The 27,648-nt window shown below is 38.2% G+C and overlaps 2 protein-coding genes across 3 annotated transcripts; both read right to left on the bottom strand.

The window, feature by feature from the left end:
• Positions 1-373: 373 nt before the first annotated feature.
• Positions 374-6,309, bottom strand: LOC129923592 (uncharacterized). The gene is made up of 2 exons (XM_056015211.1): positions 5,959-6,309; positions 374-2,245 (listed from the first exon to the last, which is right to left on the bottom strand). Exon 2 carries the CDS (start codon positions 2,128-2,130, stop codon positions 922-924), a length of 1,209 nt encoding a protein of 402 aa, XP_055871186.1. The 5' UTR covers positions 2,131-2,245; positions 5,959-6,309; the 3' UTR covers positions 374-921.
• A 7,940-nt stretch (positions 6,310-14,249) lies between these two features.
• On the bottom strand, positions 14,250-26,894 carry LOC106076064 (uncharacterized). 2 transcript variants are annotated; one of them, XM_056015773.1, is made up of 3 exons: positions 26,494-26,894; positions 20,956-21,350; positions 14,250-19,724 (listed from the first exon to the last, which is right to left on the bottom strand). In XM_056015773.1, exons 2-3 carry the CDS (start codon positions 21,096-21,098, stop codon positions 17,780-17,782), a joined length of 2,088 nt encoding a protein of 695 aa, XP_055871748.1. In that variant the 5' UTR covers positions 21,099-21,350; positions 26,494-26,894; the 3' UTR covers positions 14,250-17,779. The 2 variants fall into 2 exon arrangements, with proteins under 2 accessions (XP_055871748.1, XP_055871749.1); XM_056015774.1 differs by having other exon boundaries at positions 26,710-26,894.
• Positions 26,895-27,648: the final 754 nt, after the last annotated feature.

Here is a 27,648-nt window from a genome sequence, read left to right as displayed (position 1 = left end):
CAGACTTAACTTCTATCACCCATTATAGGCCTATAGGCTACCTAAGTAATAAATGACACTCTCAAAACTGTATTGACTCTTTCATTAAACGCTTATTTAACTCATATTAATAGTATACAATGTAAAAAGAAATTATCGAATGTGATGAAAAGAGAAAAAAATATATTTTATCCAAGCTGGCATTATCATTCAAACATCGTGAATGTCAAAAAATACGTTTGTACTGGAAGTACCTCGTCTCACATTTTAGAGTTGAACGAAACTTATGTTTAGTTACTCTTAGAGTTGGCAGTCCTGTATATATATATATATATAGTCTATGATTGTGACTAAGATCTAAAGTTTCTATTGTGAAATCTTTGATGTCAGAGTTAGAAAGACTTGAAATTTGGTTGTGGGCCAGTGAAAGTTGTGTTGGTTGTTTGTTGCATCGCTTCATGGCTGCTGTTGGAACTGATGTCAGTTGATTAGAGGATACATCTAAATCATTCAAAGAAGTTACAACAAAATGCTGTAGCATATCTAACTGAAGCTGTAACACATCTATACTAATGAAGTTGTAACATCTGAATGGGGCTTCAGCATATCTAATTAAAGTTGTAACACATCTATATGAATGAAGTTGTAACATCTGAATGGAGCTGTAGCATATCTAATTAAAGTTGTAACACATCTAAATGAATGAAGTTGTAACATCTGAATGGAGTTGTAGCATATATGACTGAAGTTGTAACACATATAAATAACTGAAGTTGTAACATCTGAATGGAGTTGTAACATAGCTGACTGACGTTGTAACACATCTAAATGAATGAAGTTGTAACATCTGAATGAAGCTGTAACATAGCTGACTGACGCTGTAACACATCTAAATGAATGAAGTTGTAACATCTGAACGAAGTTGTAACACAGCACCTACATTTAATCCTCAATGTACGGTAAGTCCACCATATTGAACACGTGACTAAACCGTCCAACAACATGAAGAGTGTAGGAAGTGAAAAGGAAACGTCTTTGGGCGCCATCTTTTACTTTACAGTCACTCGGCTTTGTTCTGCGTTTAAAATAGTGCATTGGTTTGGGCCTCGATCTGCTCGTTGTAGATGTCTCTAAAAGCGGGGTTTCACATTTCGAAGCAGCATTGCAGCTGTGAACATTTTTGCAGGAACGAACATTGGCCTCTGGTAAATCTGCACATTGACTATTGATGCCTTCAGGCAATGTCTCGGTATCCCCTGTTGGAGAAAGATGGTTTGGGTCTGGAACCTTCAGTTTGCCTTGTGAAGATTGAGAAGTTGATGCTTCATCCTGTGTTGGACAAAGTTGGTTTGGGTCTGGAACCTTCAGTTTGCCTTGTGAAGATTGAGAAGTTGATGCTTCATCCTGTGTTGGACAAAGTTGGTTTGGGTCTGGAACCTTCAGTTTGCCTTGTGAAGATTGAGAAGTTGATGCTTCATCCTGTGTTGGACAAAGTTGGTTTGAGTCTGGAACCTCCAGTTTGACCTGAGAAGATTGAGAAGTTGATGCTTCATCCTTTGTTGGACAAAGTTGCTTTGAGACGCTGTTTAATGTTCGCAAATATTTCATAGGCGGATCTTTCTTAAATCTAAATGTTACATCTTTGATATTGCTATAATAGTGCTGAGATGTTTTTCGAAAAGCGTTGGATCGAAAAAATTTTCTTTTTTTGAGGTGACGCTTCAGCTTGAGATCATTAACATAAATGCAGCCCCGTTCAGTGGCGTTGCTGTGAACTATCGGGGAATCATTAGGAGATTTACTTATGCCATTAACAGGGCACTGGATTTCCGAGAAAGCCCCAATGTGAAAGTTGGGCATATTGATATAATGAAGTTGTCGAGATGGTTCCAGAAGAGGGAGCTGGTTGGACGCAGTCCTGGTACCTGTAGTTGGCATTGTTACCAAGGATACATTAGTGTAATCAGCCCCGTCAATATCTTCATACGTGTCGTCGATGTGATCCTTGTCAGAAGGAACTCTCCAACAGAGGCGTTTAATTATATAACAAAACCAGGCCAGGAGTAGCAGTAGAAACAAAGCCAGGAAGATCCAGGTCCAGGGAGGCTGCCGATCATTGGGCGGACACGATGACGTAGTGGGCAAATCCATCCCTCCATCAGGGGATTGATAAAATAAGGATATCTGGCAGCGTGAACTAGAGATATATATTTTTTTAAAACTTAAATCAATCCTTTTCCTTCAATGTACTTCCCAGCACATAGACCTGCAAATGAAAATTGAACAGTATTAGTATTTAGAGCCTAGCGTACAAGCTTAAAACCGGCCCTTGAGGGAGAGTGGGTATTCGGGGGGGGGGGGGAGGGTGAGCCTTAAGCAAAACAACAATTTAGGGGCATTTATAAACAGTTGTATATCTTGGCGCGCTAACATATCTAGTATTCTTGATGGGCTCACACCAAATGTACGGTTAATGGTGGGTGGAGCCAAATTATTCTTAGCCGCCCTCTAGCGATAACTCTTGAGATTTTATATATGTATAAAGAGGGATTGCTTTGTATCCATAACAAACGGATTGATTAAATTAAAAATTGATTCTCGGTCAGTACGAAACAAACAAGGGAGATTACTTAGTATCAATAATAACAGATGTGTATTAAAGTCAAACTGTGATTCTCTCCCTTGCTTCATTGACTTGCGTTGAACAAAAAATTTGTTATTATTATTATTATTATTACTATTATGTGAAAAACGAACTTATATTCATTCCCGGGCACTGCCAGGGCAGAGCTTCGTTAAAGAAAAACAAAATCCATGTCGTCGCTTCAACAGTGTGCACTAATTAATTTTATGGTAATTTGGCAGGTCTCTAGCAGTACCGCCCTCTGACAGGCAACAAAAATCTACATAGGGATGTTAAGGGCCTTGGAGGTGTGAGGTCAGTTGTCATTATCCCCTCGGTTGATATAACAATGTTTATTTTTTTTTTAGCCAACTTCCATAATTGCTTAATCTCTGAGCATAGATTCCCATAGTTTATTCATTTTTCAGTTTTCCTTATATTACGGGGATAGTGGTACGGCGATGTAGATGATGGTAGCGACGGGTCGTAGTTTGGGCAGCACTGGAAGTAGAAAAAAATTTAAGTTCCTTTTTTTCAGACCTTGTGGTCTATAGGGCAGATGACGTAAAGGTCATGTTTCTGTGGCCAATGGTTAACGAGAGTGTCATGTGGCCAGCACAATGACTAACCACCTTTACTTTTCCCCAACTAATGTTAGGAGCCCATCAGAGCTGGGTGGACTCAGAGGCGATCTTAAGATCCCGATATTAAAAATACCAGTCTTGACCAGGATTCGAACCTGGGACCATCCGGTTCGGAAGCCAAGCGCTTAACCACTTTACCGCTTCATCTGGGCATAACAGTAATTCATGGACCTTGAATGAATAAGTGTGCTCTCAAACCATTATGTGTGTGAGTTTGTGTGTGCGGGCACTTGTGGTGCGGAAGAGTGCTGAACAAAAAAAAAATTATTTTTTTTAAAATTGTTTGACTTGTTTCGGATGTTCGTTTAGAATTAAAGATTATTATATCCTAGCCCAAACCTCCTTCAGGATGTTATGCTTGGCGGTGGGCTGCGTTCGAACCTGACACTATCGAGACTACAGACCATAGCGCATACCACAGGACCAGGCACAGAAAAAGACACAAGAGGACGTCCACAGATTATGGGGATCTTTTTATTTATAGATATTATGGAGATATTCGAAAATTAAAAAAAAAAGAAAGTTCTAGACAGCATCTGTCGTGGGTTCGATCCTCATACTGTCATTTTTTTTTCTCTGATTTTTTTTTATGACAAATAAAATATTTTGTTGACAACTTTGAATGGACCCTGCCAAAATACAGAAAGTATATTGTCTCTCCGTGGTTTAAGAACTAACACACCATCTCCAGCATCAATGTCAGGAGTGGATGAATATTTATCATATTGAATTCTGTAATTTCCTTTAATTACCTGGTCATTGTTGCTAGGGATGGCTGTAACACCAAACAACCTCTCTTTTAACTCTTTCTCTCCTAATCGACGATACCATCGTTGATTTTGATCTCATTAAATTTAATTAATGTTTAAATTTTTAAACTTGACTTTGAATTATATAAAAACAGCATACATTTCCCTTTAATTCTATACCAAATACAATATTTTCTGATAACAAACAACAAAGCTATTGAAGCCCAATCATAACAGGGGTTGTGAGATGGTCATGAGTTAAATGAAGAATTCCTTCAAAACGTGGAAAAATAACTACGGAAAGAGTTAAATCCAATGGGTAACCAAACACATTTTTATATTCAATTTCTTCCTCTTTATTAGTAAATCAGCCTGTATACAATGGCTCAGAACATATGACTTTGACTTATACACAAGGTGATGATGACTGAGGAACATTTTTTTTGCGTTGATTTTTCCCAGTTTTAAGTATACATTGTTGGGCATAAAAACATTTATATAATGATCTCTCAGCTGGTAATCGCACCAACAAAAACATTTAGCATAATGTTTATCGACATTTTTGGGCTTCCGTAGAAACTAAAGACAGCTACTTTCAAAAGAATTTCAATGTTCGTTTGGCATGTAAGACAGACTTGTACGTTACATGTGTCTACAACAGAAGACAATAGACAAGTTTGAACAATGTCTGAACAATGTTAACCTTAATCGTTGTGAAAACAAGGAGCTTACGGTTTTGTCTTTTTTTTGTTTTTGGCAATGTAATCTACTGATTAAAAAAAAAAATATTCCTGAGGAAAAAAAACTTTTATCTTCGACATGAAGCCGAATAAAGTCAACAGTCAACATAATTTGAATTTTATTATTAGTTGACTTCACTATTTCCTACTTTGTCAAGTCATTCCGAAAATTGACTACTTCAGGCAAAAAAAAAGTCCAAGTAACAAAAGTACAAAGTAATTCATAATATTCTTGCTCCAGATCAGCGGTTCTCAACCTTTTATGCTCGGCGACCCCTTTTGAAATTCCCCTACTCTTCGCGACCCCCCCCCCTCCAAACACACACATACAGCAATAGAAGAGTAGACAATAACAATCCATATTTTCGATGGTCTTAGGCGACCCCTGGCTAATCGTCAATCGATCCCCAAAGGGGTCGCGCGAACCACCGGTTGAGAACGCCTGCTCCAGATAGTGCTCATTGTTTGAAAATCCCTTTTGTTCGTTTCTTCAACAAAATAGAAACGAAACTAAAATGGTCCAATTATTTGATTTTCTACATATTCATTGCAATGAAGAGCTGATTTTTTTAAAAAAAATCTTGTATTAATCAAAGACCAAAAATATCATTTTCTTCTACAAATTTTTTTTTTTTTTTTTTTTTTTTTTTTTTTTAGATTCATTTAATTTTTACGCGTGTGTCTTAAACATAGACTGTGTGTCTTAAACATAAGACTGTGTGTCTATTACATTGAAGTCTGTGTGACTACCTCGAAGTCTGTGCGACTACGTCAAGATCTTTGTGACTATGTTTAAGTCTGTTTGACTACATACACGCCTGTGTGGCATACCCAGAGCCTTTGGGCATGTCATTTCCTACTTTGCCGGTTGGCTAACAACAACAACAAAAAAAGAGTGGACATTTTAACTCTTTATCTCCTAATCGACGATACCATCGTTGATTTTGACTTCATTAAATCAAATTAATGTTTAATTGTTTAAAACTTGACTTTGAATTATATAAAAAGAGCAGGCATTCCCCTTTAATTCTAGACCAAATAAAAACATTTTCTGATAACAAACAACAAAGCTATTGAAGCCCAATTATAACAAGGTAGTGAAATAATAATGCGCAAAATAAAGAATTCCTTCAAAACGTGGAAAAATAATTGCGGAGAGAAAGAGTTAATGCTAAAAATTGTAGTTAGTTGATCACGTAAATAAACTGAAATATACAACATACCTTTGTTTTTATGAAAGAGATACAGTCTTTATGTAGCATGATAACCCAGTGGCATAGCTAAATGTCACATTTCACGACTATCTGCTGTAGAAATGTAGACTTGGGTACGTCACAAAGTTGTGCTGACCTCGTGGTGTTTTTATTTTTTCCAAAGAGTAGCTCTTTACTGAAAAAAAACAACAATTTTTTTTTCTAGAAATTGTAGCGAAAAATGATTGATCAGAGTGGAATTTCCATACGATAACAGCAGACGTTAAGAGCGATAACTCTTTTTACCTATTCTTTGCTGTATTGAAATATGATTGGTGCGTTGCTTGGGTACTTAAAGGGGCACAATAAGCCACAATAAATGTTGGTTTTCCAGGCTAGATTACTTGTAGGCCTAATTGGCCAGAATGCTAATTGATTCAGACGCCCCATTACGTGTTGGCTTGACTAGGAATAAAATAAAGTAACTCAAAATGTCCCACATGTGGTGGAGTTGAATTAGATTGTAGTTCGACTGGGTTTAGCAAGCCTTTATTCTGTGCAATACACGCGACACTTATAATTAGGTGTCTCACAGGAGACGATGATTCCATTTTATCTATTGCCTCTTTTGGGCGTTGTCACGTGTCACGTTGAGGCCAGGGAAGAGTAGCTAAGGCTGTTTGCTAGTTGCTTACATTACTTACATCATGTTTGTTCTTACATCATGTATGTTCATGTTCTTACATCATATCTATTCTTCATTCATGTTTGTTCTTACATCATGTATGTTCTTACATCCTATCTGTTCTTCATTCATGTTTGTTCTTACATCATGTATGTTCTTACATCCTATCTGTTCTTCATTCATGTTTGTTCTTACATCATGTCTGTTCTTACATCATGTCTGTTCTTTCATCATGTTTGTTCTTACATCATGTCTGTTCTTACATCATGTTTGTTCTTACATCATGTCTGTTCTTACATCATGTCTGTTCTTACATCATATCTGTTCTTACATCATGTCTGTTCTTACATCATGTCTGTTCTTACATCATGTCTGTTCTTACATCATGTCTGTTCTTACATCATGTCTGTTCTTACATCATGTTTGTTCTTACATCATGTCTGTTCTTACATCATGTCTGTTCTTACATCATGTCTGTTCTTACATCATGTCTGTTCTTACATCATGTTTGTTCTTTCATCGTGTCTGTTCTTACATCATGTCTGTTCTTACATCATGTCTGTTCTTACATCATGTCTATTCTTACATCATGTCTGTTCTTACATCATGTCTGTTCTTACATCGTGTCTGTTCTTACATCATGTCTGTTCTTACATCATGTTTGTTCTTACATCATGTCTGTTCTTACCTCATGTCTGTTCTTACATCAAGTCTGTTTTTACATCATATTAGTTCTTACATCATGTCTGTTCTTTCATCATGTCTGTTCAATCGTATCTGCTCTTACCGGCTCTCGACTCAATTACCAATCCAGATGTTATCAGATCATTGCCTAATCGCATATTTCTATTAGACCAGAATTGGACTTCCAGAGTCGTTGCGCTTAATTTTGTTGCGTGATGGGAACCTGGCGCCCCATGATCTCCAAGAAAGTCGAACAACATACGCCTGTTGGAGTTTCTTCCAAGGACGATAACTCTAAATATGGCCGCTATTTCGGTGTATCTGGTATACAGAGAACAATCAGTTAGAGTTGATGAGCTATAAAATTGAGAAGATAAACATTTCTAGGCTCTAAGCTCTTCATGTAGGACAAACCTTTTTTTTTATTATATCGTTTGCAGCAGCGATCTATTAATATATTATTGTTGACAATGTTTACAATAACATATATATATATATATATATATATATATATATATATATATATATATATATATATATATATATATATATATATATATATATAAATAAATATTAAAACCCTACTTGCTGCTACAAACGCATATCACGGCTTCACAATGACAGCACCTTTGAGGATTTATTAACTACGCAGGTTATTGTTAGATTGTTATATTGAGTCTGCATTTAAGGAAGCTTATAAATAACACTTATATGATCTCTTCAAGTTTCTATTCTGTTTTTTTTTTCCAACAGAGGAATAAATTTAAAAAAAAAATTAGTTTCATTTTTTAAATGGGAAAATAGTTTGGGGAAAATCTAAAAGGTGGATGACTCAGGACAGTTTCCGGTAGTTTTTTTTTGTTTCAGTATCACGATTATCGTTCCTGGTTTTACTTAAAACTTACAATCAGTGTGTTACAATATTAAAAAAAAAATATTGCTTATGAAATTCACGAAGACTTGTCTGACATGCTTTTAATAAATTTGAAGTACATTCAATTCATTGGTTCTATATGCTCTGATAAAAAGGTCAAGGTTCAATGAAACACATTCGCCCTTAACAAACAAGTTCACTTATATAGTAAAAAAAAAAAAAAAAGTCAAGTTCCCCTTTCAAACCTTGTGGTCTATAGGGCAGATGATGTAAAGGTCATCTGTTTCTGTGGCCTACGGTTAACGAGGGTGTCATGTAACCAGCACAACGACCAACCGCCTTTACTTTTCCCTAACTAATGTCAGGTACCCGTTAGAGCTGGGTGGACTCAAAGGTGCCCGAAGATCCCGAAATAAAAAATCCCAGTCTTCACCAGGATTCGAATCCCGGGCCCCGGTTAGGAAGCCAAGTGCTTTACCGATCAGCCACCGTAATTAGATCTATTTCATGCTCAGCGAATAGTATTTAACTTTCAAAAATCACCTTCTTTATAAATCAATAAGATTATGCAAACATACCATAGACCTTAGTGGGCTGTGTGGCTGAGAGGCCAAAACCGCTCGGCCACCTAACAAGGCGGCTCATGTTCGAATACCGACTCGAGCAGAGTTGTGTTTACTGAGAGCCTTAAGGCAGCACGGAAAACCAGATGCCCACTCCTAACAAGGTCCACAAATGAGATTGGACCAAAGCGCTCTGAGCATGCTATACGCATGAAGGTAGCGCTATATAAAGGCCCTAATTTTAATTTATTTAGTTGTGTTTACTGAGCACCGAAAAGCAGCACGGAGGACCTTCTCCCAGATCCCCCCCTCTCACCCCCCCCTAGACTGGTCTATAATTAAAGCATGCTATAACCATGAAAGATTCGATATATAAAAACAGTTAATGAAAAATACATTATTTAGTCCACATATTAAAACATGAACAATAAATAATGTGTAAAAAAAAAGTCGCGGGCGGGAAGGCGAAAGGTGAGGTAGTGATTCACATTGCAGATTCGTTCATGCGTGAAAACACATATATATATATATATATATGACCTAATTAGTTTCACTTTTGGTACAGATTTGTAACTTTGGTTTTTACTTTCTCCTCGTTTATTCTTTAATTGATACCAAACACATAAAGTAGAACATGATTACAAAGAAAGTTTGTGTGGAGACACAAAACTCAAAATCGGCCCCCGAAGTGGTCCGCTCAGGCAGGTAAAAAGGCAGGTTTCAATATTTTCAGAAAGAATATCAGAAAGTATGAACTACAAACTATCAACAACTACAACCCTTTCTTTCTCCGTCGATACAAAAAGAAGAGATCTATGCGTGTCGAAATTGTTGCCAATGTTCGACTAACGACATGATGCCACAGGATACGGAGATTTAGAAATGTTATTATTATTACATTAATAATATTCATATGCATTCAATGAACTGATAGTTATAAAATATAAAATACAGACGTTAATTAAAAAAATGAAGATGATTACGTCCTACGTCCGAATTATGAAGATAAAGTTAAATCCTAGGTCCTACTTACAAAGACCGTATCACGAATGAAGAGCTTAGAAACAAGATGAATACGGCTATTGAACCCCTTGATGACCTGTTAACCACTGTAAAAAACGTTAACTTTAACTCTATGGCCACATCTTAAGATCCTTGGGGCACGAAAAGACATTCCTTCAGGGAACTGTACAAGGAGGAAGAAGAAGAGGAAGACAGAGATGGGAAGACAACACCAAGGAATGGACAGGCCTGTAAGTCAAATTCTATCTAAAGGAAAATGAAAGAGAGGAATGGAGAAAGATGGTTGACAGATCTTGTGTGGCGTCCCAAAGGTCCAACAGACTAAAGGATAATTGAAGTTTAAGCTAAACGTAAACCTGGTCTAACTGATGTTATGGAATGATTATCTCATCACTAGAATTGTTTTTGTAAAGTGCTAATCTCTTATTCAAACCCCCGGTTGTAAAATGTTTCTCTTGTCTCCCGTGTTATTTTACTATTGATAGTGAATAGTTGTAAAAATGGTGTGTGTGTGTGTGTGTTTTTAACTGCTTGTATAGTTGATTTTAAAAATAAACATTTCGCTTTCAAAAAAGAATAAAACATAGCTGTTGTATCAGATTTTTGAAAGGTCTAAAATATCATGATGTCGGATTTTCAATATTTTTTCTAGTTTACGAGATCTAAACGGGACGGACGGACGGAAGGACGGACGAACAGACAGACCACACAAAACCAATAGCGGCTATCAGGGGCGGACTGGCTATATGGGCAAACGGGCTAATGCCCGGTGGGCCGGTACCAAATGGGCCAGTCTGGTCGCGACCAAAGAAAAAAAAATTCAATGCAGGCAACTTTAAAAAAAAGTGACAGCAACAAGACACAAAGGCCCGAACACGTTTTCTTGTTGTTGTTGTTGTTTTTAATTATTATTACAATTAATTTTGTTTGAAATTCAACAAGAATATAATTTTAAGAATTACACTATACACTGTACGTATTATCATTTGTAAAACGTTAGACCGTACTTTCTGCTATGCACGAGCGGCATGGCCTTCAACACTACTTTGATGTCTCCGAGACTGTTTGGCCTGATCATCTTGCTGGTCGGCATGGGCCTTTGATGGCACTCCTATTTTTTTTTTTTTGTTTGCTCCTTCCCTCACCCGTTTTTTTGGTGGTTCCGTTGAAAATTAATGAAAAAGAGGGATGGGAGAAAACATTGATATAACGCGGCAAAATGGGAGACAATTAGCTCTTTAACAAAACTAATAGAAGTTAACTCTAACACATTCACACAGCCGCGAAATTGCAAACCACCCATCTTATTCATAGCTGAATATGGGTATAAAGTTCTACTTTCTGCGATTTGAAAAGAAAAAGTAAGTTTCTTGTTTATTAGTTGTTTACTACTCTTAAGGCTGACAAAAAAAAATTTATTTAATTAAAACATAAATCTAGATCTAAATCAATTTTATACCAATTATGATTAATTGCAAACATATGCTTAGTTTGAAGTCATTAATAATGAAAATTATTACAATAATTTATATAGCGCTGTCATATCCGATATTTAATGAATCACTTAGATCTATTTTTTAAATAATATATTCATATACAAATTGCGTTTTTGAGAATGTACTAGGACGAAGCAAGAGCTTTTCATATTTAGAAGTACCTCTCTAACATTTCTGCTTTCTCTTATCTTTATATATATATATATATATATATATATATATAGTTCGTCCATCGTAGTTCGATTATGACCACTTTGTCATCCAAGGAGCTGAGGGCTTTGCACTGGGGTTTTAAATCTCCTCGTGTGGCTGCTGAGACCTATGTGAGCCCGGAATGTTCGGCCGCACACTAGGCAGGTTATTCCAGCTGGAGCTAGTGTCGTGGGCCTTGCTTTTCTTCTCTGGCGTTTTTCTTCTGCCAGCTTTGTTCTCTTTTCCTCAGCAACCTGTGCGCCAGTTTTCACAGCGCGTCGTCATGATGCTCTGTCATGTGCCTCTGTCTCCCAGGTGGCTGGGTCTATGCTGAACGCCTTCAGAGAAGCCTTGAGGGTATCCCTGAATCGCTTTCTTTGATCACAATGCGAGCGCTTTCCTTTGCTTAGATGGCCATACAAGAGTCGTTTAGGGATGCGGTGGTCTTCCATTCTGTAGATGTGACCTGCCCATCGCAGCTGGGACTGCATCAGGATTGTGTGGATGCTTTGCACCCCCGCTCTTCGAAGGACTTCAGTATCTGGTATTTTGTCTTGCCATTTGACATTCAGTATTTTTCTCAGACATGTCATGTGGAAGTGGTTCGGTTTCTTTGCATGTTTTCTGTACACTGTCCATGTTTCTGAGGCATAGAGCAATGTAGGGAGGATGACGGCTCGATAGACCCCTAGCTTTGTATTTGTGGTGATACCACTTTAAAGTCAGCCAGGAAAACCAATGATTTAGCATATTTTAAGTCACAGATCAACATGCATGACTAGATTGACACTTCAAATGCGTAGGACCTAATTATTTTATATTTTTTGAAGAAACGTCTGTAATCTATAAGTAATACCAAAAAGTTTGAAACTAATTAAGGCTGCTATTGTAGTGTTTATAGTTTTCAGAATACATTATGTAAGCCAACGAAAGCATACATTCAGCTTTCGATGCGTTATCAAACTTTATATATTTTGAATAGAATTAGGCTTACACCTTTGATAAAACACATGGGCGTAGCCGAGAGGGGAGGGTCTTCAAATCATCACTGGCCTCAGATCTCATTGTCTGAAAGGGAAACTTTACTTACTTTCCCAGTGCAGCCAACTTAAGCAAACTACAGTCACCAAATTTCATGAGCGTAGCCAAAAGGGGTTTTGTGGTCTCCCTCCCCCTCTTCCAATACAAAACTAATGCATTTTACCATTTTCTACCAGTGAATAGAAGATTTAGTTATATATTTTTTTAGCGGAAGAGTAGCAGGCTAATTGCACTGTAGATACCTCAAAATATGCATTTTTAAAGCTTAAAATTACGGAAATAATGCATGGGTCCGGGGCGAAGTGGGGGAGATTACAGCGCTCCCCCAGACTCCCTAGCTGTCCCTTGGCGGTGTGTACTGTCTTTCACTACTTATAGGAAGAGAGTATTCTAGGGTAGAAAAAATGAAGATTAATTACATATACACACACTAATATATATATAAATTGCGGAGGGGGTCTAACCCCCCCCCCCCCGCCACACCGAAAATATAAAACATGCCATTTGTGGGCCGGTTTATTTGGTAATGCCCGGGCCGATTTCGATACCCAGTCCGCCCCTGGCGGCTATCCCCCTTTCATAAGACGGTGTTTCTCAGACTTTTGCAAGTAACATCCCGGACCAAAAAAAAGTTTGGTTTGCTCCTACCTTTTCTTACGGAGTGGGTGTGTGTTTGATAGGAATTCAAATGTAACCATGAGTAAAATTATAGCAAATTGTTTGTATTGGTTAAATAGGAGGTGGGGTGACCGAGTGGTAAAATGCAAGGCTTCCGAACCGGAGGGTCCAGGTTTCAAATCTTGGTGAAGACTGGAATGTTTAATTCGTGATCATTGGGCGCCTCCCAGCTCTAATTGGGCACCCGACATTAATAGGGAAAAAGGCCGTTGGTAGTTGTGCTGGCCACATAACATCCACGTTAACCATTGGCCACAGAAACAGATGACCTTTACATCATCTGCCCTATAGATCGCAAGGTCTGAAAGGGGAACTGCTTCTTTTATTGGCTGAATGGATTCTGATGTAACCACGAGGAAGTCCATCGATGTTTAAATTTGAAATAGAGGAGACGATTGCCAGAAAGACGTGTAGTTTGGAAAGTGATTTGTATTTTGGTTGACATTATTGAACATAGGACTTAACTTGAGTTCTGCATACATCTACATTGAAGTTGAAATGTCTGCAAATGTTATTGATTAAAAGTTATGTTCATTTGTACAATTCCTCCTTGCAAACTCTTCATGGGTTCAGGAATCAACAAAAACAACAACAACAACAACAAACAACAACAAAAAAACAACAACAAAAACAACAACAACAACAAAAAAAAACAACAACAAAAACAACAACAACAACAACAAAAAAACAACAACAAAAACAACAACAACAACAAAAAAAAAACAACAACAAAAACAACAACAACAACAAAAAAACAACAACAAAAACAACAACAACAACAAAAAAAAAACAACAACAAAAACAACAACAAAAACAAAAAAACAACAACAAAAACAACAACAACAAAAAAAAACAACAACAAACAACAACAAACAACAACAAAAACAACAACAAAAACAACGATATTTTAGTTATTAGCGCAACTCATTACCAACATTGCTGAGACCTCCGGGAATATCCAGACTTACGACTTTTTCACTATTTTGTTTCTTTCCACTTCTACATGTAGAGAGTGTAAGGAGTTAGTGAGAATTTCATTTTAATTTTTTTTTAATTACAGCCAAAAAGACATTATAAAGAAACTCTTTCTGTAACGCAAACAAATCATTTATTCACATTATGCATAACATTCGTTTGGTCAAAATACGAAGCGGTACAGTGCTTCAATGAAACAAGAATATCATTAATTCCTCATGTCAAAACGTAATACAAATAATAATAGTAATTATAACAAACGTTTTTCTCCTTAAGGAAGTGTGTGTCACAATTTGTGCACGGCACCATTAAAGTGAATGTAAGACAACTCAAAACATACACACCGTAACATATATATGTGTCAGCTCAGTAGCTTGTACTAAGGTAGCCTGTACTAAGGTAGCCTGCATTAAGGTAGCCTGCACTAAGGTAGCCTGTACTAAGGTTGCCCGCACTAAGGTAGACTGTACCAAGGTAGCCTGTCCTAAGGTAGACTGTACTAATTTTTTCTGAATTGTGATTTTGATTATACTTCGTGCGTGAGCTAAAGATTTGATTCGTTTTGTTATTCCATAATTCCTGTAACAATCAAAAGTTGTGATACGGTATAAGATTTGTCACACAATGGTGAGTACTATGGTCTCAAACCATTAAGTTACAAGTTTTGAGTGGTCTTTTAAAATGTACACAGAACCATTATTTTATATATTCTCCAACTTCTTACTATGTTTTTACATAACTGTTTTTTTTTTTTTCGGAACATGGTTAAGTAAATATACAAATGACAAGGTCGTTATATATATATATTAAATATATATATATATATATATATATATATATATATATATATATATATATATATATATATATATATATATATATATATATATATATATATATATATATATAGGCGCATGTAGCAGTAATCAGTTCCAGTAACATTATAACAAATGAATCAATAGCAGTTGTGTGAGAGACTCGTGGTAAATGTCTGATATGTGCCGACGTGTGCACTTATGGTGAGTTACTAGGTCAAGGGTATAATAATCTTATCGTAAGATTAAGGTATGAGAGTACCACCAAAGACACAAACAATCATTTATGAAAGTGTAGTATAACTACATTATGAAAGACGTCAATATTCTCAACTACAGAAATTCTGGTAATCAAATTATTTATATGCAATGTTTATGTTTCAATAGTTACTTTTGAGCTTTAATATTTTTTTCAATTAAAAATGCTTTAAATAATAATTAACCTCAAGAAATTTTAGAATTGTATTATGCATTTTTAATATCCATCTTTAATATAATTACTAAATAAAAATATTAAATCTAATTACTCTTATTGTGTATAATAGTTTCATACACGGCTTGAAAGTTGTCGCCCTTTCATGACAAACCTAGAAAACCACTAAATGGCATCTGTGAGATCTGACTGTAGTCTGCCCAGAAATACCGTACCAGCAAGAGGTACAATACAAATCAAGATTTATTAAACTAATCATGGTTATGATTCATAGATATGAATTTGTATAACATACAGCGGCAACTCCCTAGTTCAAACATAGAGGTCTACATATTGTTTACCTCCATTATCTCCCATTCTCTAAAATAGCTTATGAAATATGGGTCACTTTGATTAGCGTTTTGGTGCTACGGGATGAGCAAGAAGGACTTAACCTCCTTGGCACCCTCCTTATATTATGCAATTAAAACAGGTCCCGTTCACAACCCAAAGGTCGTTCCATCGACTCTTCGGAATAAGAGTTGAAGATGCCAAATATAAAAAAAATAGGAATAGGTAATATATTACAGGAAATAAAATAAACGAAACAAATACAACTTAAAGGACAACAAATCAACTGGACGGATTAAAACAGTTTCTTGCAACTACTGTAGGGGCTTCGTTTCGACTCGTAAAGCTCTTGGCTTCCTAAATGAAACGTCTCAAGTTCGAATCCTTTCGAAGAATGGAAAATTTAAGTTCGGGATTTATCTTTGGACGCCACTTAGTCAAAAATACTCTAAAAGGAAACCTTATAATCTCGGGTCAGTTAGGGCGGTTGGTTGTTTAGCTGTCGTTTAGCGTAACCGTCGACAATAGAAAAACTTGACCTTTACATCATCTGCCCCTATAGATCGCAAGGTCTGAAAGGGGTACCAACCTACAATTGTGACTACTTGCGTGAAGTTTATCTTTAATACCAGTTGCGTTTCTAAAAATGTCCTAACCCTAACCCTAACCCTAACCCTAACCCATAACCTACTTCCTAGCCCAAACCTCCCGCAGGACGACGGAGAGCTGGAAGCGGGCAGGGTTTGAACCCGGGACAAACGAAACGACCGCAAACCCCATGATCAGGCAATACATTATATAACACACTTGTTACATCAAGTTACTTTCATACACTGTATTAAAAGTTCCCCTTTCAAACCTTGTGGTCTATAGGGCAGATGATGTAAAGGTCATCTGTTACTGTGGTCCACGTTTAACGAGGGTGTCATGTGGCCAGCACAACGACCAACCGTCTTTGCTTTCCCCAACTAATGTCAGGTACCTTTAGAGCTGGGTGGGCACAGAGGTACCCAAAGATCCCGAAATAAAAAATCCAGGTCTTCACCAGTATTCGAACCCAGGACCTCGGTTCGGAAAACAAGCGCTTTACCGCTCAGCCACCGCGCCTCCGCACACTGTATTAACGAACATATTAAAACAATAATTACTTCTACATTGAAAATAAAAGACAACGAAAATAAATTGCTTGGGCTACTGTATCCCAAACTTGTAGGTGTTCATCGAAGTCCTCCCAGGGGTCTTGAAACTTGTACAAAGGAGCGGATCGGAATATTTTGGAGTACATTGTATACTGTACAGTACTACTCAATGACTAAGTTTGTGAGTTATGTCATTGTGGTATTTAATTTTAAAAAATCAATTCATATTTTATATTCAAATGCATTGCAACCTTTTTTTTAACGTTTTTTTTTACTGTAGTGAAAATAAAAGTCTCATACTAGTGGTGGGACACACGAGAACGGTATAATATATTTCACGTTCTTTTAGTGTCTCACATCGTGACATCCCTGACAAACTATTCCACTTTTTAGCTCCTAGAACTCAGCGAAGAGATTTGTAGAAATATGTGACAGATATGTGACGACAACCAGAGATGTGACAGCACCAGAGATGTGACAGCACCAGTGATGTGACAGCACCAGAGATGTGACAACACCAGTGATTTGACAGCACCAGTGATGTGACAGCACCAGAGATGTAACAACACTAGTGATGTGACAGCAACAGAGATGACACAACACTAGAGATGTGACAGCACCAGAGATGTAACAACACTAGAGATGTGACAGCACCAGAGATGTGACAGTACCAGAGATGTGACAGCACCAGAGATGTGACAGCATCAGAGATGTGACAGCACCAGAGATGTGACAACACCAGAGATGTGACAACACCAGTGATGTGACAACACTAGAGATGTGACAACACTAGAGATGTGACAGCACCATAGATAGGACAGCAACCAACTGTTATTTTTCAGTATACTTTTTTCTAGAAGTTACACTTAGATTGAAATCCTCCCCCACTTTTTCTGTCACAAATCTCCTATTTTTTATTTTTACTAGTCTTCAGTATCTTTCAAAATAGACATCGAAACCCCAGAAGTATCAGAGTCGAAATTAGTCTTTGTAACAAGGACCAGCTCCTGGCCTTTGGTAGGTCTTCTGCAAGGAAGCGGAGGCGGAGCTCTGCATTCGCATTCGTTCAGGTACTTGCTGTCGACCGCAGTCCACTGATCCATCGAGGAAACCGCACTTGGAATAAGATAGCCGTCTTCATCACTACGACAACGCGCAGAAGTGTTGAGCCTGTCGGTATCGTTCGGCTCCCGCTGTTCAAAGCCTGTTTCAAAAACATCGTCCTGCGTCCAACCAAAAGATGATCCAGTTGATGGGTTGTATTCGATTCTTGCGGGGACATCTCTCGCCAGCAGGCATACTCGTGCATCGTCCACTCTGACTTCGGAGCGTCCACGAACATTGTCCATTCTGACTTCAGAGCGTCCACGAACATTGTCCACTCTGACTTCGGAGCGTCCACGAACATTGTCCACTCTGACTTCGGAGCGTCCACGAACATTGTCCACTCTGACTTCGGAGCGTCCACGAACATTGCCCATTCTGACTTCGGAGCGTCCACGAACATTGTCCACTCTAGCCACGGACATTTCACGGGAACACAGTTCTCTAGCCTCCGGAAGTCCACGGTTATCGTCGAATCTGGTCTCCTCCAAACGTCCGCGTACCCTGGATCCTCGGGGAGGAAGGCGTGGAGGAGGAATGGGTGGAGCCCCTTTTTGTTGGGGTCTTTCCCGGAGCTCCCTCTTGATTCTCCTGTAAACATCGAAGTAGTAGTACGAGTAAAGCACGGAGCCATTTCTGCAGACGTAGATGCACGTGCTGGAGACAAAAATAAAGCAGACGACAGACAATACGCCAGCAACGACGTAGTACAATGTTACCATGACGTCATACTTCGTGTACGCGGGTGTACAGGATTGGTTTAAACTCAAAGTGGCATTACCGCATTCGGGATCTTGGACGTTAAAACATAGACAGAATGCTCGATAATCGGCGTAGACATTTTTGACAAGAAATGGGGAGGAGTATATCCCCCACTTTGTCTCATTCTTAAGGACGCTGTAGCATGTCACATTGACATCGGTCCCCTTAACCTGGCAGGTTAGAGTATCGTCGTTTTTCAAATTCGGAAATTCATAACAATCGATCGTTGTATTGTTCGTTGCATTGTACGTTGTATTTCTTAACATGAAGACGGGCTTGCATGAATTATTAACACTTCTCAAGGATCTTCTAAGCAAGCGTCTCGTTTTGAGCTCGGCCACTCTATCCTGCCAAGACAAAACGGTACCGGGGTATCTTGTTCTTCCTTGCGCGGGCGATTCCTTAGATCTCCTGCAGACAGAGTTCAATAAAGTGGATAATGACGTCAAGGAAGCGCCGCTGTGGGTCCAGAATGTCGTGGGGCTGGGGCTCCACAATGTACTAGCTTCATCTCCGGTTTTCTTAGGGCTGATCAGAACTGGATCGATTCCTTCCAGCGCCAAACAATAAGACCCATGCCCCTTGCAACGAAGCTCCAAGCCGCTGACCCGCGACAACAGGTCAGTACAACGAGGGACATTTGTGCTCTCTGCGACCTTGGCGGCACAGAGAGCAACTTTGCTCTTGGCGCTGGTCTCAACTTTGTCCCAAAAGATGCAAGTTGTGCGAGTCGCCTCCTGGTCGAGTGGCAAGCGCTTAAATGTCAAAACGCTCAGGAAGGTTTCACCCTCAACGCTTAGCGTGGCCTGCACATCTTTGTAGCCATCAAAGTCGCTTAGCGTGGCCTGCACATCTTTAGAGCCATCAAAGTCGCTTAGCGTGGCCTGCACATCTTTAGAGCCATCAAAGTAACACCATTGAGTTTTAATGTTACAAACAATGTGCCCCGTTCGCTCTTCACTTTGGTCAACTGTTTGGATGGTCCAGTTTAGGAAAGAAGAACTGTGAAATACAAAACAAGAAAACATATTAAAAAATTAAACAAGGGGACAAAGAGAGTTTATGTGGGAACACAAACTCAAAATCGGCCCCCGAAGTGGTCCACCCACGCAATTAAAAAAAAACAGGTCTAAGTATTTTCAGAAAGAATATCAGAATGAAATTCTATCAAAGGCAAATGACATAGAAGAATGGAGAAAGAAAGTTGGGTGGTGCCCCAAAGGTCCAGCTGACCAAGGCATAGGTAAAAGTAAAGGTGAAGTTAGATGTGTGTTAACCTGGCCTAACTGATGTCATAGAATAATTATCTAATTGATCTAAATGTTCTGTAAAGTTCCAATCTCTAGTTCCAATCCTCAAGAAAAAAACAAAACATTTCCATAAAAAAAAAATAAAAAAATTGTTCTCTTCCTTTGGTTTAGTATTCAGTAATAGATCTAGACCAACAACAACAATCTCTGCGATTAATAATATTTTTAATCTATTTTTTAAAGCGCTATTTTATGCTTTTAACTTTCTAAAGGGGCACCCTCCAAATACAGAAATTCCCAATTCCAGTCTTCACCGAGGTTCGAACCCAGGACCTCAGGTTCAAAAGCCAAGCGCTTAACCACTCAACCACCGCGCCCCAAACCTCTTCTTATATGCCGGACATATCATACACTCTATTCAAAGTCAAAATCCATATATCAGTCTATCATGCTTCCAATGTAACGAGGCAGGACTCTGTTAAACATAAAAATGTGAAATAAAATGGAAAATTCCATCAAACTGTAGCTCTCATGCAACAGGATTTCCCAGTCCCGATATGACTGAACGATATTTAATGAGCATTACATAATAAATAATAATAGAAAAAATAACATCATTTTATTCGATACACAAAGAATGGTAAATATAAATGTATAAATTGGATTTGGGCGTTTCACTATAAATTAAAATCAAGGGCCGTAAATCTAAATTCAACGTTGCCAAGTACATTAAAGTCAAACTTGAGCTACAAATGGATACATTCCCGTAGAACGACAGGCGAGAGCGGAGGGCAGGGTTCGAACCCTGGACCATCGGAGAGACAGTCCAGAGCGCATACCACACCACCATGCAACAGGAATCTTTTAAATTTAATGTTCTTGACATGGTTTTAAAATCTAAAATTTATTGCAAAAATCTTAATCACAAGTATATCTTGAACAATGTATTGTATATATATATATATATACTAAAATGAACAAACCTTCTAGAGTGAACTTTCCCTGCACAGATGACAGAGACAAGGCCGTCGCGGGAATCCAAGGGACACAACCGATCTCCGGAACCACATTTACAGCTAAAGAGGCCAAACACGAAAACCACTAAACACATCATGTGACTCCCCATGTTTACATCCTGTCAGTTCTATAACTCTTGACTCCCTTGATTTATATAGATCTAGATTGCCTTATGCCGTCATTAGGAAACTAACTAGAACAAAAATGCTTTCTGCTTTTCTTTTATTTAGACTCATGTTGATTCATCATCATTCATACTACAAGGTATATGTCTACACCAGACATTTTATGTATACAGCAGGCCTGTTTTCGATGACTCTCAAACATTGTGGTGGCCTGCAGTAAATGACCAGAGCGATATCTGAGAAATAAATAAGAAATATTTAAAGAAAAACTGTAATCAGGAACGACCAGATAATACAAAGATCTGAAAAACACTAAAACAAGCAAAAGCAAAAAAAAACAAAAAACTAAAAAAAAAAAAACCCCACAAAGTTTAAATTGAGTAAATTGGTGCCATATCTTTCAATATTGCAAGGTCTATTTCCCCTTTTTTCTAAATAAAAAAAAATTAAATTATTATACTAATAGGTCAATTTTCTGATTGATTCTTGTGTAGTCTGGGAAGCGTGGTCGAGAAGCTAAGTGCTCTTGATTTTAGTTTGGCATGTTTATCTATGAAGAGGGCTCGAGGTTCAACACCGGACAGACAGACAGACAGACAGACAGACAGAGTGAGATGTAGCCTGTTATAAGCTTTGTAAAAAATTTTTTTTTTTTAAATAAACAAGTAAAATAAAAAAAAAAGAACAACGTTTTATAATGTTAATAGATCTAGATCTAGAATCTAGAGTAACAATAAAAAAATGTTAAGCGCAACTTTCACGCTAATAGCATGCTCAGCGTTTTATGGTCAAAACACTTTTGTGGACCAGGTTTCCGTGCTGCCGTTTCAAACGCGATTTAAAAAAAAAATCTCAATTCTGAATTCGAACTCTAGCTCCCGGATGGAATGCCTACTAGTTAGCCACTGAGCTATTCAAGTACTTATAAAATTAGAAGGTGTTATTGTTATTTAAAAATTGTTAGCTAACAACTTAATTCTCTACACAAAGCTTATCTGCCCTTAGCTTGGTGTATTTTATATATAAAACAAAGTAAATTAACTACGACTAATTGATTAAGTAATTGTTTTTTTTTTTATATCTTCTCTTGTTCGACAATGAATAATTCTGCAAACCTGATCCGAGAATGGGAAGTGGGAGAAATAACGTGTACAAGATTCTGACCAGACAAACAGAAGGAGTGACGCGATATAATAGTGGTAAATAAAAGCTGGCTACTCTAAGAATCAGTCAGGCGCTACTTTCGCAAGTGACGTCAGCGGGCGAGACTGTCTCTCTAAAAGAGATATCTACATCCGCATTTAGAAATAGAAATACTCTATCACGTCTGGAACCAGCTCTTTGTATTTCCCTCCTATTATGTCTTTATTGTACCCACGCCCCTCTTTTATCGGTAGTGAACACCCCTCACACCCCCACACTCCCTCACACGCACGTACCCCACACGTCAAGTTTCATACAGGTCACGAAGTTTGGTTTCCGTTTCATCATCAGAGGGTTCTCAAATTCATCTCTGGTTTTATCTTATCTTATCTTATCTTATTTTATCTTATCTTATATATTAACTTTGCTGTCACCTGCTGGTATGGTAATACTTCACTGGCACAAAAGACTTAGACTAAATAGACTAATTAATAAAGCATCGTATATCACTCGAATACAGCTACCATCTCTTGAAGAGCTTTTTCATGAAAGATGCCTTTCCAAAACACTCTCGATTCTTAAAGACAACCTTCACCCATTAAACCACAGTCACATAAGATCTGAACGAAGTGGTCGTCTCCTTTCCATTAGGACTAAAACAGAAAGATTTAAAAAACTTCTTTATCCCACTTTCGGTCAGAGTGTTACAAGATCAGCTGTCGTCATCGAGAAGTACATAGAAGTCCAATTCATAAAGCGCTGGTTGTGAATGTGTATGTGTTTCGTGTGTGAATGTTGTTCGAAATTTTCATCTATACTGTTATTGTACAGTAGTTACGCTGATGTTGTCAATTGTAGTCAAACTGAATTTGATTGGATCAATAAAATTATATTATCTTATCTTATACTACGGACATTTCTCCAAATAAGAAGATAATTGCGTCCTACACATTTCATGTGTCAATCTAGTCATGCATGCTCCTTGAAGGATAACTTTTGATAGTGAGTCACGTCTTACAATGAGACCAAGCCAGCTCAACTTTGCCTGGTCGTGCGGTTTGCGCGGTGGACTGTCGTTCAGATTTATCGATGGTCCCAGGTTCAAACCCTGCCCGCTCCCACCCCCCGTCGTCCTGCGGAAGGTTTGGATTAGGAAGTTAATTATCTTCAACTCTGAAGGAACATCCGAAACATGTCAAACATTTTACAAACATTTGTACAGCTTTCGTCTCTTCACAGTATTGAGAAGTTTCAGCCGGAATATTCACGTGTATCAGTACTAAGTCATTTGTCTTGTTGTCGTCGAATTTGATACCCAGCATTTGACTGTAGCATTTGCTCTCAAAGGCTTGAATTCTTTTTTCAGCCTCAGCGTTCAGTGACCAACTTTCACAGCCGTATGGGAGCACAGAGACCACTAGCGAATATTAATTTTACTTGAAAGCTGATGTTGCTCTTCCAAATTTCCCATTGTTTGCACATGGCAGCGGATGCCAAGCTCAAGCAGGTTCTTATCTCTTTGATTGATCCTCCGTCTTTTGTTATGCTTGACCTTAGATATTTAAATGAGTCAACTTCTTCTAATGTTTGGCCATTCAACTGTATGCAGCATCTTGTACTATCTCCATCACAAGCTAGTAGTTTGCTTTTTCCCGCACTGATTTCCAAGTTTAAAATAGGATCTTGTATCTGGTCTGCAATTTTTCCCATATCATCTGCGAATTTGGGAGCGGAAGTATGCCGCTCATTTGCAGAGTTGTCATCATAATATGCTTCAGAAATACGTTTTAAAAAAGCTGAAGAGTAAAATGCATCCTTTCCGCACTCCTATGGATGTCCTAAAACTTTCTCCAATTTGGTTGTTCAGAAAGTACATAGCTGTTTGAATTTTGGTGATAATTATACATTTACGATATTGATTTTTATCATAAAATCCAATCAGGTGTCTCTGACACCATCACAGCTACCTTTTGTTTCTGAAACCAGTTGAGAACCAGTGATCTATTTGCTTCAATGCACGACAAATATCCAAGTCTTAGTTTCTGTTTCATGAGACGACGGAAAACTCCGATGTGCAGTTTCGGATCTTAAACATTAAATATATACATAATATAGTTATATGTTTCGGACCTACAGTCATGTATTGGTTAAATACAGTAGGGCCGGCCTTAAACATAGGCAAATTAGGCAACCGCTAGGGCCCCCACTTGGTGGTGGCCTCGTACATGACTAAACTAAAAAAAAAATAATAGGAGAAAAACTGATAAACTAGTAACTGAGTCTGAAAGATAGTCGTAGTTTGAGAGTTGTAGTCTGACAGATCTTCGTTGTCTCATAGATAGTCATTGTGCAATAGATAGTCATAGTTTTGATAGATTGCTGTAATTTCATAGATAGCTCTGGCAGAATAAAAGCGTCAGAGAAAGAAAAAAGCATCTGGAATAACCTGCCCAGTGTGCAACCCAACATTCCGGGCTCACATAGGTCTCACGAGGGAGCACAAAACCCCAGTGCAAAGCCCTCCCCCCCCCCCCCCCCCCCCGGATGACAAAAGTGGTCATCGTCGAAGCTCGATGGACGAACTAAACATAGATAGTCGTAGTGTCAAAGATAGTCGTAATCAGATAGTGTTAGTGAAATATGTGAAATATTGACCAATCCTTTCTCTTTTCAATAGAACCAATTCTCAATATAACATCTGTTTACTAAAGCCAATGTTCAATATGTACTGAAAGGTTATATGTTTATAATGAAACTCGTTCAATAGGAGAAGTGAGCCAATGATGTTTGTGTTTGCCAGAGAGGAAGATCCAATATATTTTTAAATACTAGAGTTTGTATGTTGGTACTTACATGGTTACGTGGTTAGTAATACAGTTTTTGTAGCAAAGACTAAAGGCGATTGGTTATCTTGCAAACAGCAAGACATACTTCTGGCCAGAGGCAGAATGGGTGTCAAAATTGGTCCTGACCGTACCATAGAACAGTGTTTCCCAAACTTTTTCGAAACGGAACACTTCGCACATTATGAGTATTTAGCGGAACACTTTGCTTATTTTATTTTTTGAAAGACTAATTCACGTGGTGGCCTACTAGTTCATTATTCCAGAAGTTCGTGGAACACCTGTTCAGGCCTCACGGAACACTAGAGTTCCGCGTAACACAGTTTGGGAAGCACTGCCATAGAATATAGAATCCGTGTCCTATGATGAGCATCCATTAGTACCTGCCTTCAAAATAGCGTAATGTAAATAAGAGAAACTCTACTACAATACTGTATGCGATACTAGCCTATAACTTTAGTATAACATACGATAAGTTACTCTTCATAAATAATTCAACCAAATGTGTTCACACTGCCGAGAAATCTATATGTTCATAAGAAATATCTGCCTTGTGTTGTTTCTTAATCGAATAGTGTGTCGAAAGAATTGAAGCCTGGTCTTCTGTTAAGGCTATTGCAATATTTCGGAAATAAGCGTTGGGCTGACAGGACTATTACACTGCTATCTATCCATCCTAGTGGCGCCACAGCCAGAGGCGAAGCTAGGGTGGAGGGAGGGGGAGAATTATAAAATCCCCCCCAGGGCCCTACTTGAGGGGGGGGGCCCAAATGAGTGGTTTTTTTACATTAAATATTACGCAAAATGCAGAGGCCCACAAAGAAGTCAAGTCCCCGGAGCCCCCAAAATGATGGCTAATTCCTAGGCACGCCACTGGCTACAGCCCATAGACGGCTCTGGCCTGCTTCAACACATCCCTCTAGTCAGATTTCTCATGGGCATTTCCTCTCCACGCCCGAACCCCAAGCTGTTGTATACTCTACGTCCACACCATCAGTCCCTCGTACATGTTCTGATTTCACTGTTCAGTTTTTTTTTTTTTTTAAATGTACAAAAGGCCAACCTAGGACCAATTATGATTGCATCATTAAAACTATTTACAATGTAACGCGCCATGTGGTCCATTCGTATATGGTCTAATTTTGGTTGCGTTCATTACCATGTCACTGAAAGACTTATTCCTGTGTGTGTATGTGTTCGTGTGTGTGAGAGAGATATATTTACATGCAAGCGTGTTTGTGTTTTTTTCTATGTGTGTTTGTTTACATGTTTGTATGTGGCTCGATCTTTAAAAGACTATTTATTGTGAATGCGCGTTTGCAATTCGCATCATATGAGTATGTTTATTTAAATATGTAAATGTAAACTTTAAAAAAAAAGATCACAGACTTACTTCAATGTATACAATCTCTGCCTAGTAACCATAGATACTGTAAACAAATCTTATCCGACAGTCCTACTAAATGAACGAATAAATGATGTCCTTTTTATCAACACCATTGAATACATTCGTTGATATCACTTCACAATTTACATTTACCACAAATAAAAGTTCTCGACGTCACAAAAGTACCAAAAAAACACACACACCAAAAAAATAAACACCCACCCACTAGATTCTAGATTTATCCCATTGTGTCGTTTGTCTATCTCCTGCTATCCCTACACATCGAGGCCATTTTGTTTAGCATTCAGAGCACATTGAAACTCCACGAAAACGTTTTTTTTCAATAATTACGTTTTACCAGGAAAATAAAATATAACTTGCTTCTATGAAGGACGACAGGGATTACTCATGGCTAGGTTCTTTGACCTAGTTTTAAGTTGTTGTTTTTTTTTCCCTCTGGCTTGATGGCTAGAACTAAGGAGTACATGAGATATTGAAAGACTTGAACTGTTCATTTTCTGTCCTCTTCTTACTTGTCAACATCATCACACTTTCTCCACACTCTTTCTCCACACTGCTTCTCCACACTTTCTGTAGACTCTTTCTCCACACTCTTTTTCCACACTCTTTCTCCACACTCTTTCTCCACACTTTCTCTACACTTTTTCTCCACACTCTTTCTCCACACTCTTTCTCCACACTCTTTCTCCACACTCTTTCTCCACACTTTCTCTACACTTTTTCTCCACACTCTTTCTCCACACTCTTTCTCCACACTCTTTCTCCACACTCTTTCTCCACACTCTTTCTCCACACTTTCTCTACACTCTTTCTCCACACTCTTTCTCCACACTCTTTCTCCACACTCTTTCTCCACACTCTTTCTCCACACTTTCTCTACACTTTTTCTCCACAATTTTTCTCCACACTCTTTCTCTACACTTTTTCTCCACACTTTTTCTCCACACTCTTTCTCTACACTTTTTCTCCACACTCTTTCTCTACACTCTTTCTCTACACTTTTTCTCCACATTCTTTCTCTACACTCTTTCTCTACACTTTTTCTCCACACTCTTTCTCTACACTCTTTCTCCACACTCTTTCTCCACACTCTTTCTCCACACTTTCTCTACACTTTTTCTCCACAATTTTTCTCCACAC

Source organism: Biomphalaria glabrata, chromosome 17 (assembly GCF_947242115.1).
Source record: "Biomphalaria glabrata chromosome 17, xgBioGlab47.1, whole genome shotgun sequence".
NCBI lineage: Eukaryota > Metazoa > Mollusca > Gastropoda > Planorbidae > Biomphalaria > Biomphalaria glabrata.
This window is presented reverse-complemented; position numbering and strand designations above follow the sequence as displayed.

Excerpts from the sequence above, each read along its gene's own strand:
- LOC129923592 (XM_056015211.1), bottom strand. The coding sequence starts at position 2,130 with ATGGATTTGCCCACTACGTCATCGTGTCCGCCCAATGATCGGCAGCCT.
- LOC106076064 (XM_056015773.1), bottom strand. The coding sequence starts at position 21,098 with ATGGGGAGTCACATGATGTGTTTAGTGGTTTTCGTGTTTGGCCTCTTT. Across the intron at positions 19,725-20,955 it reads GGGAAAGTTCACTCTAGAAG|TTCTTCTTTCCTAAACTGGA; the intron begins GTTTGTTCATTT and ends TGTATTTCACAG.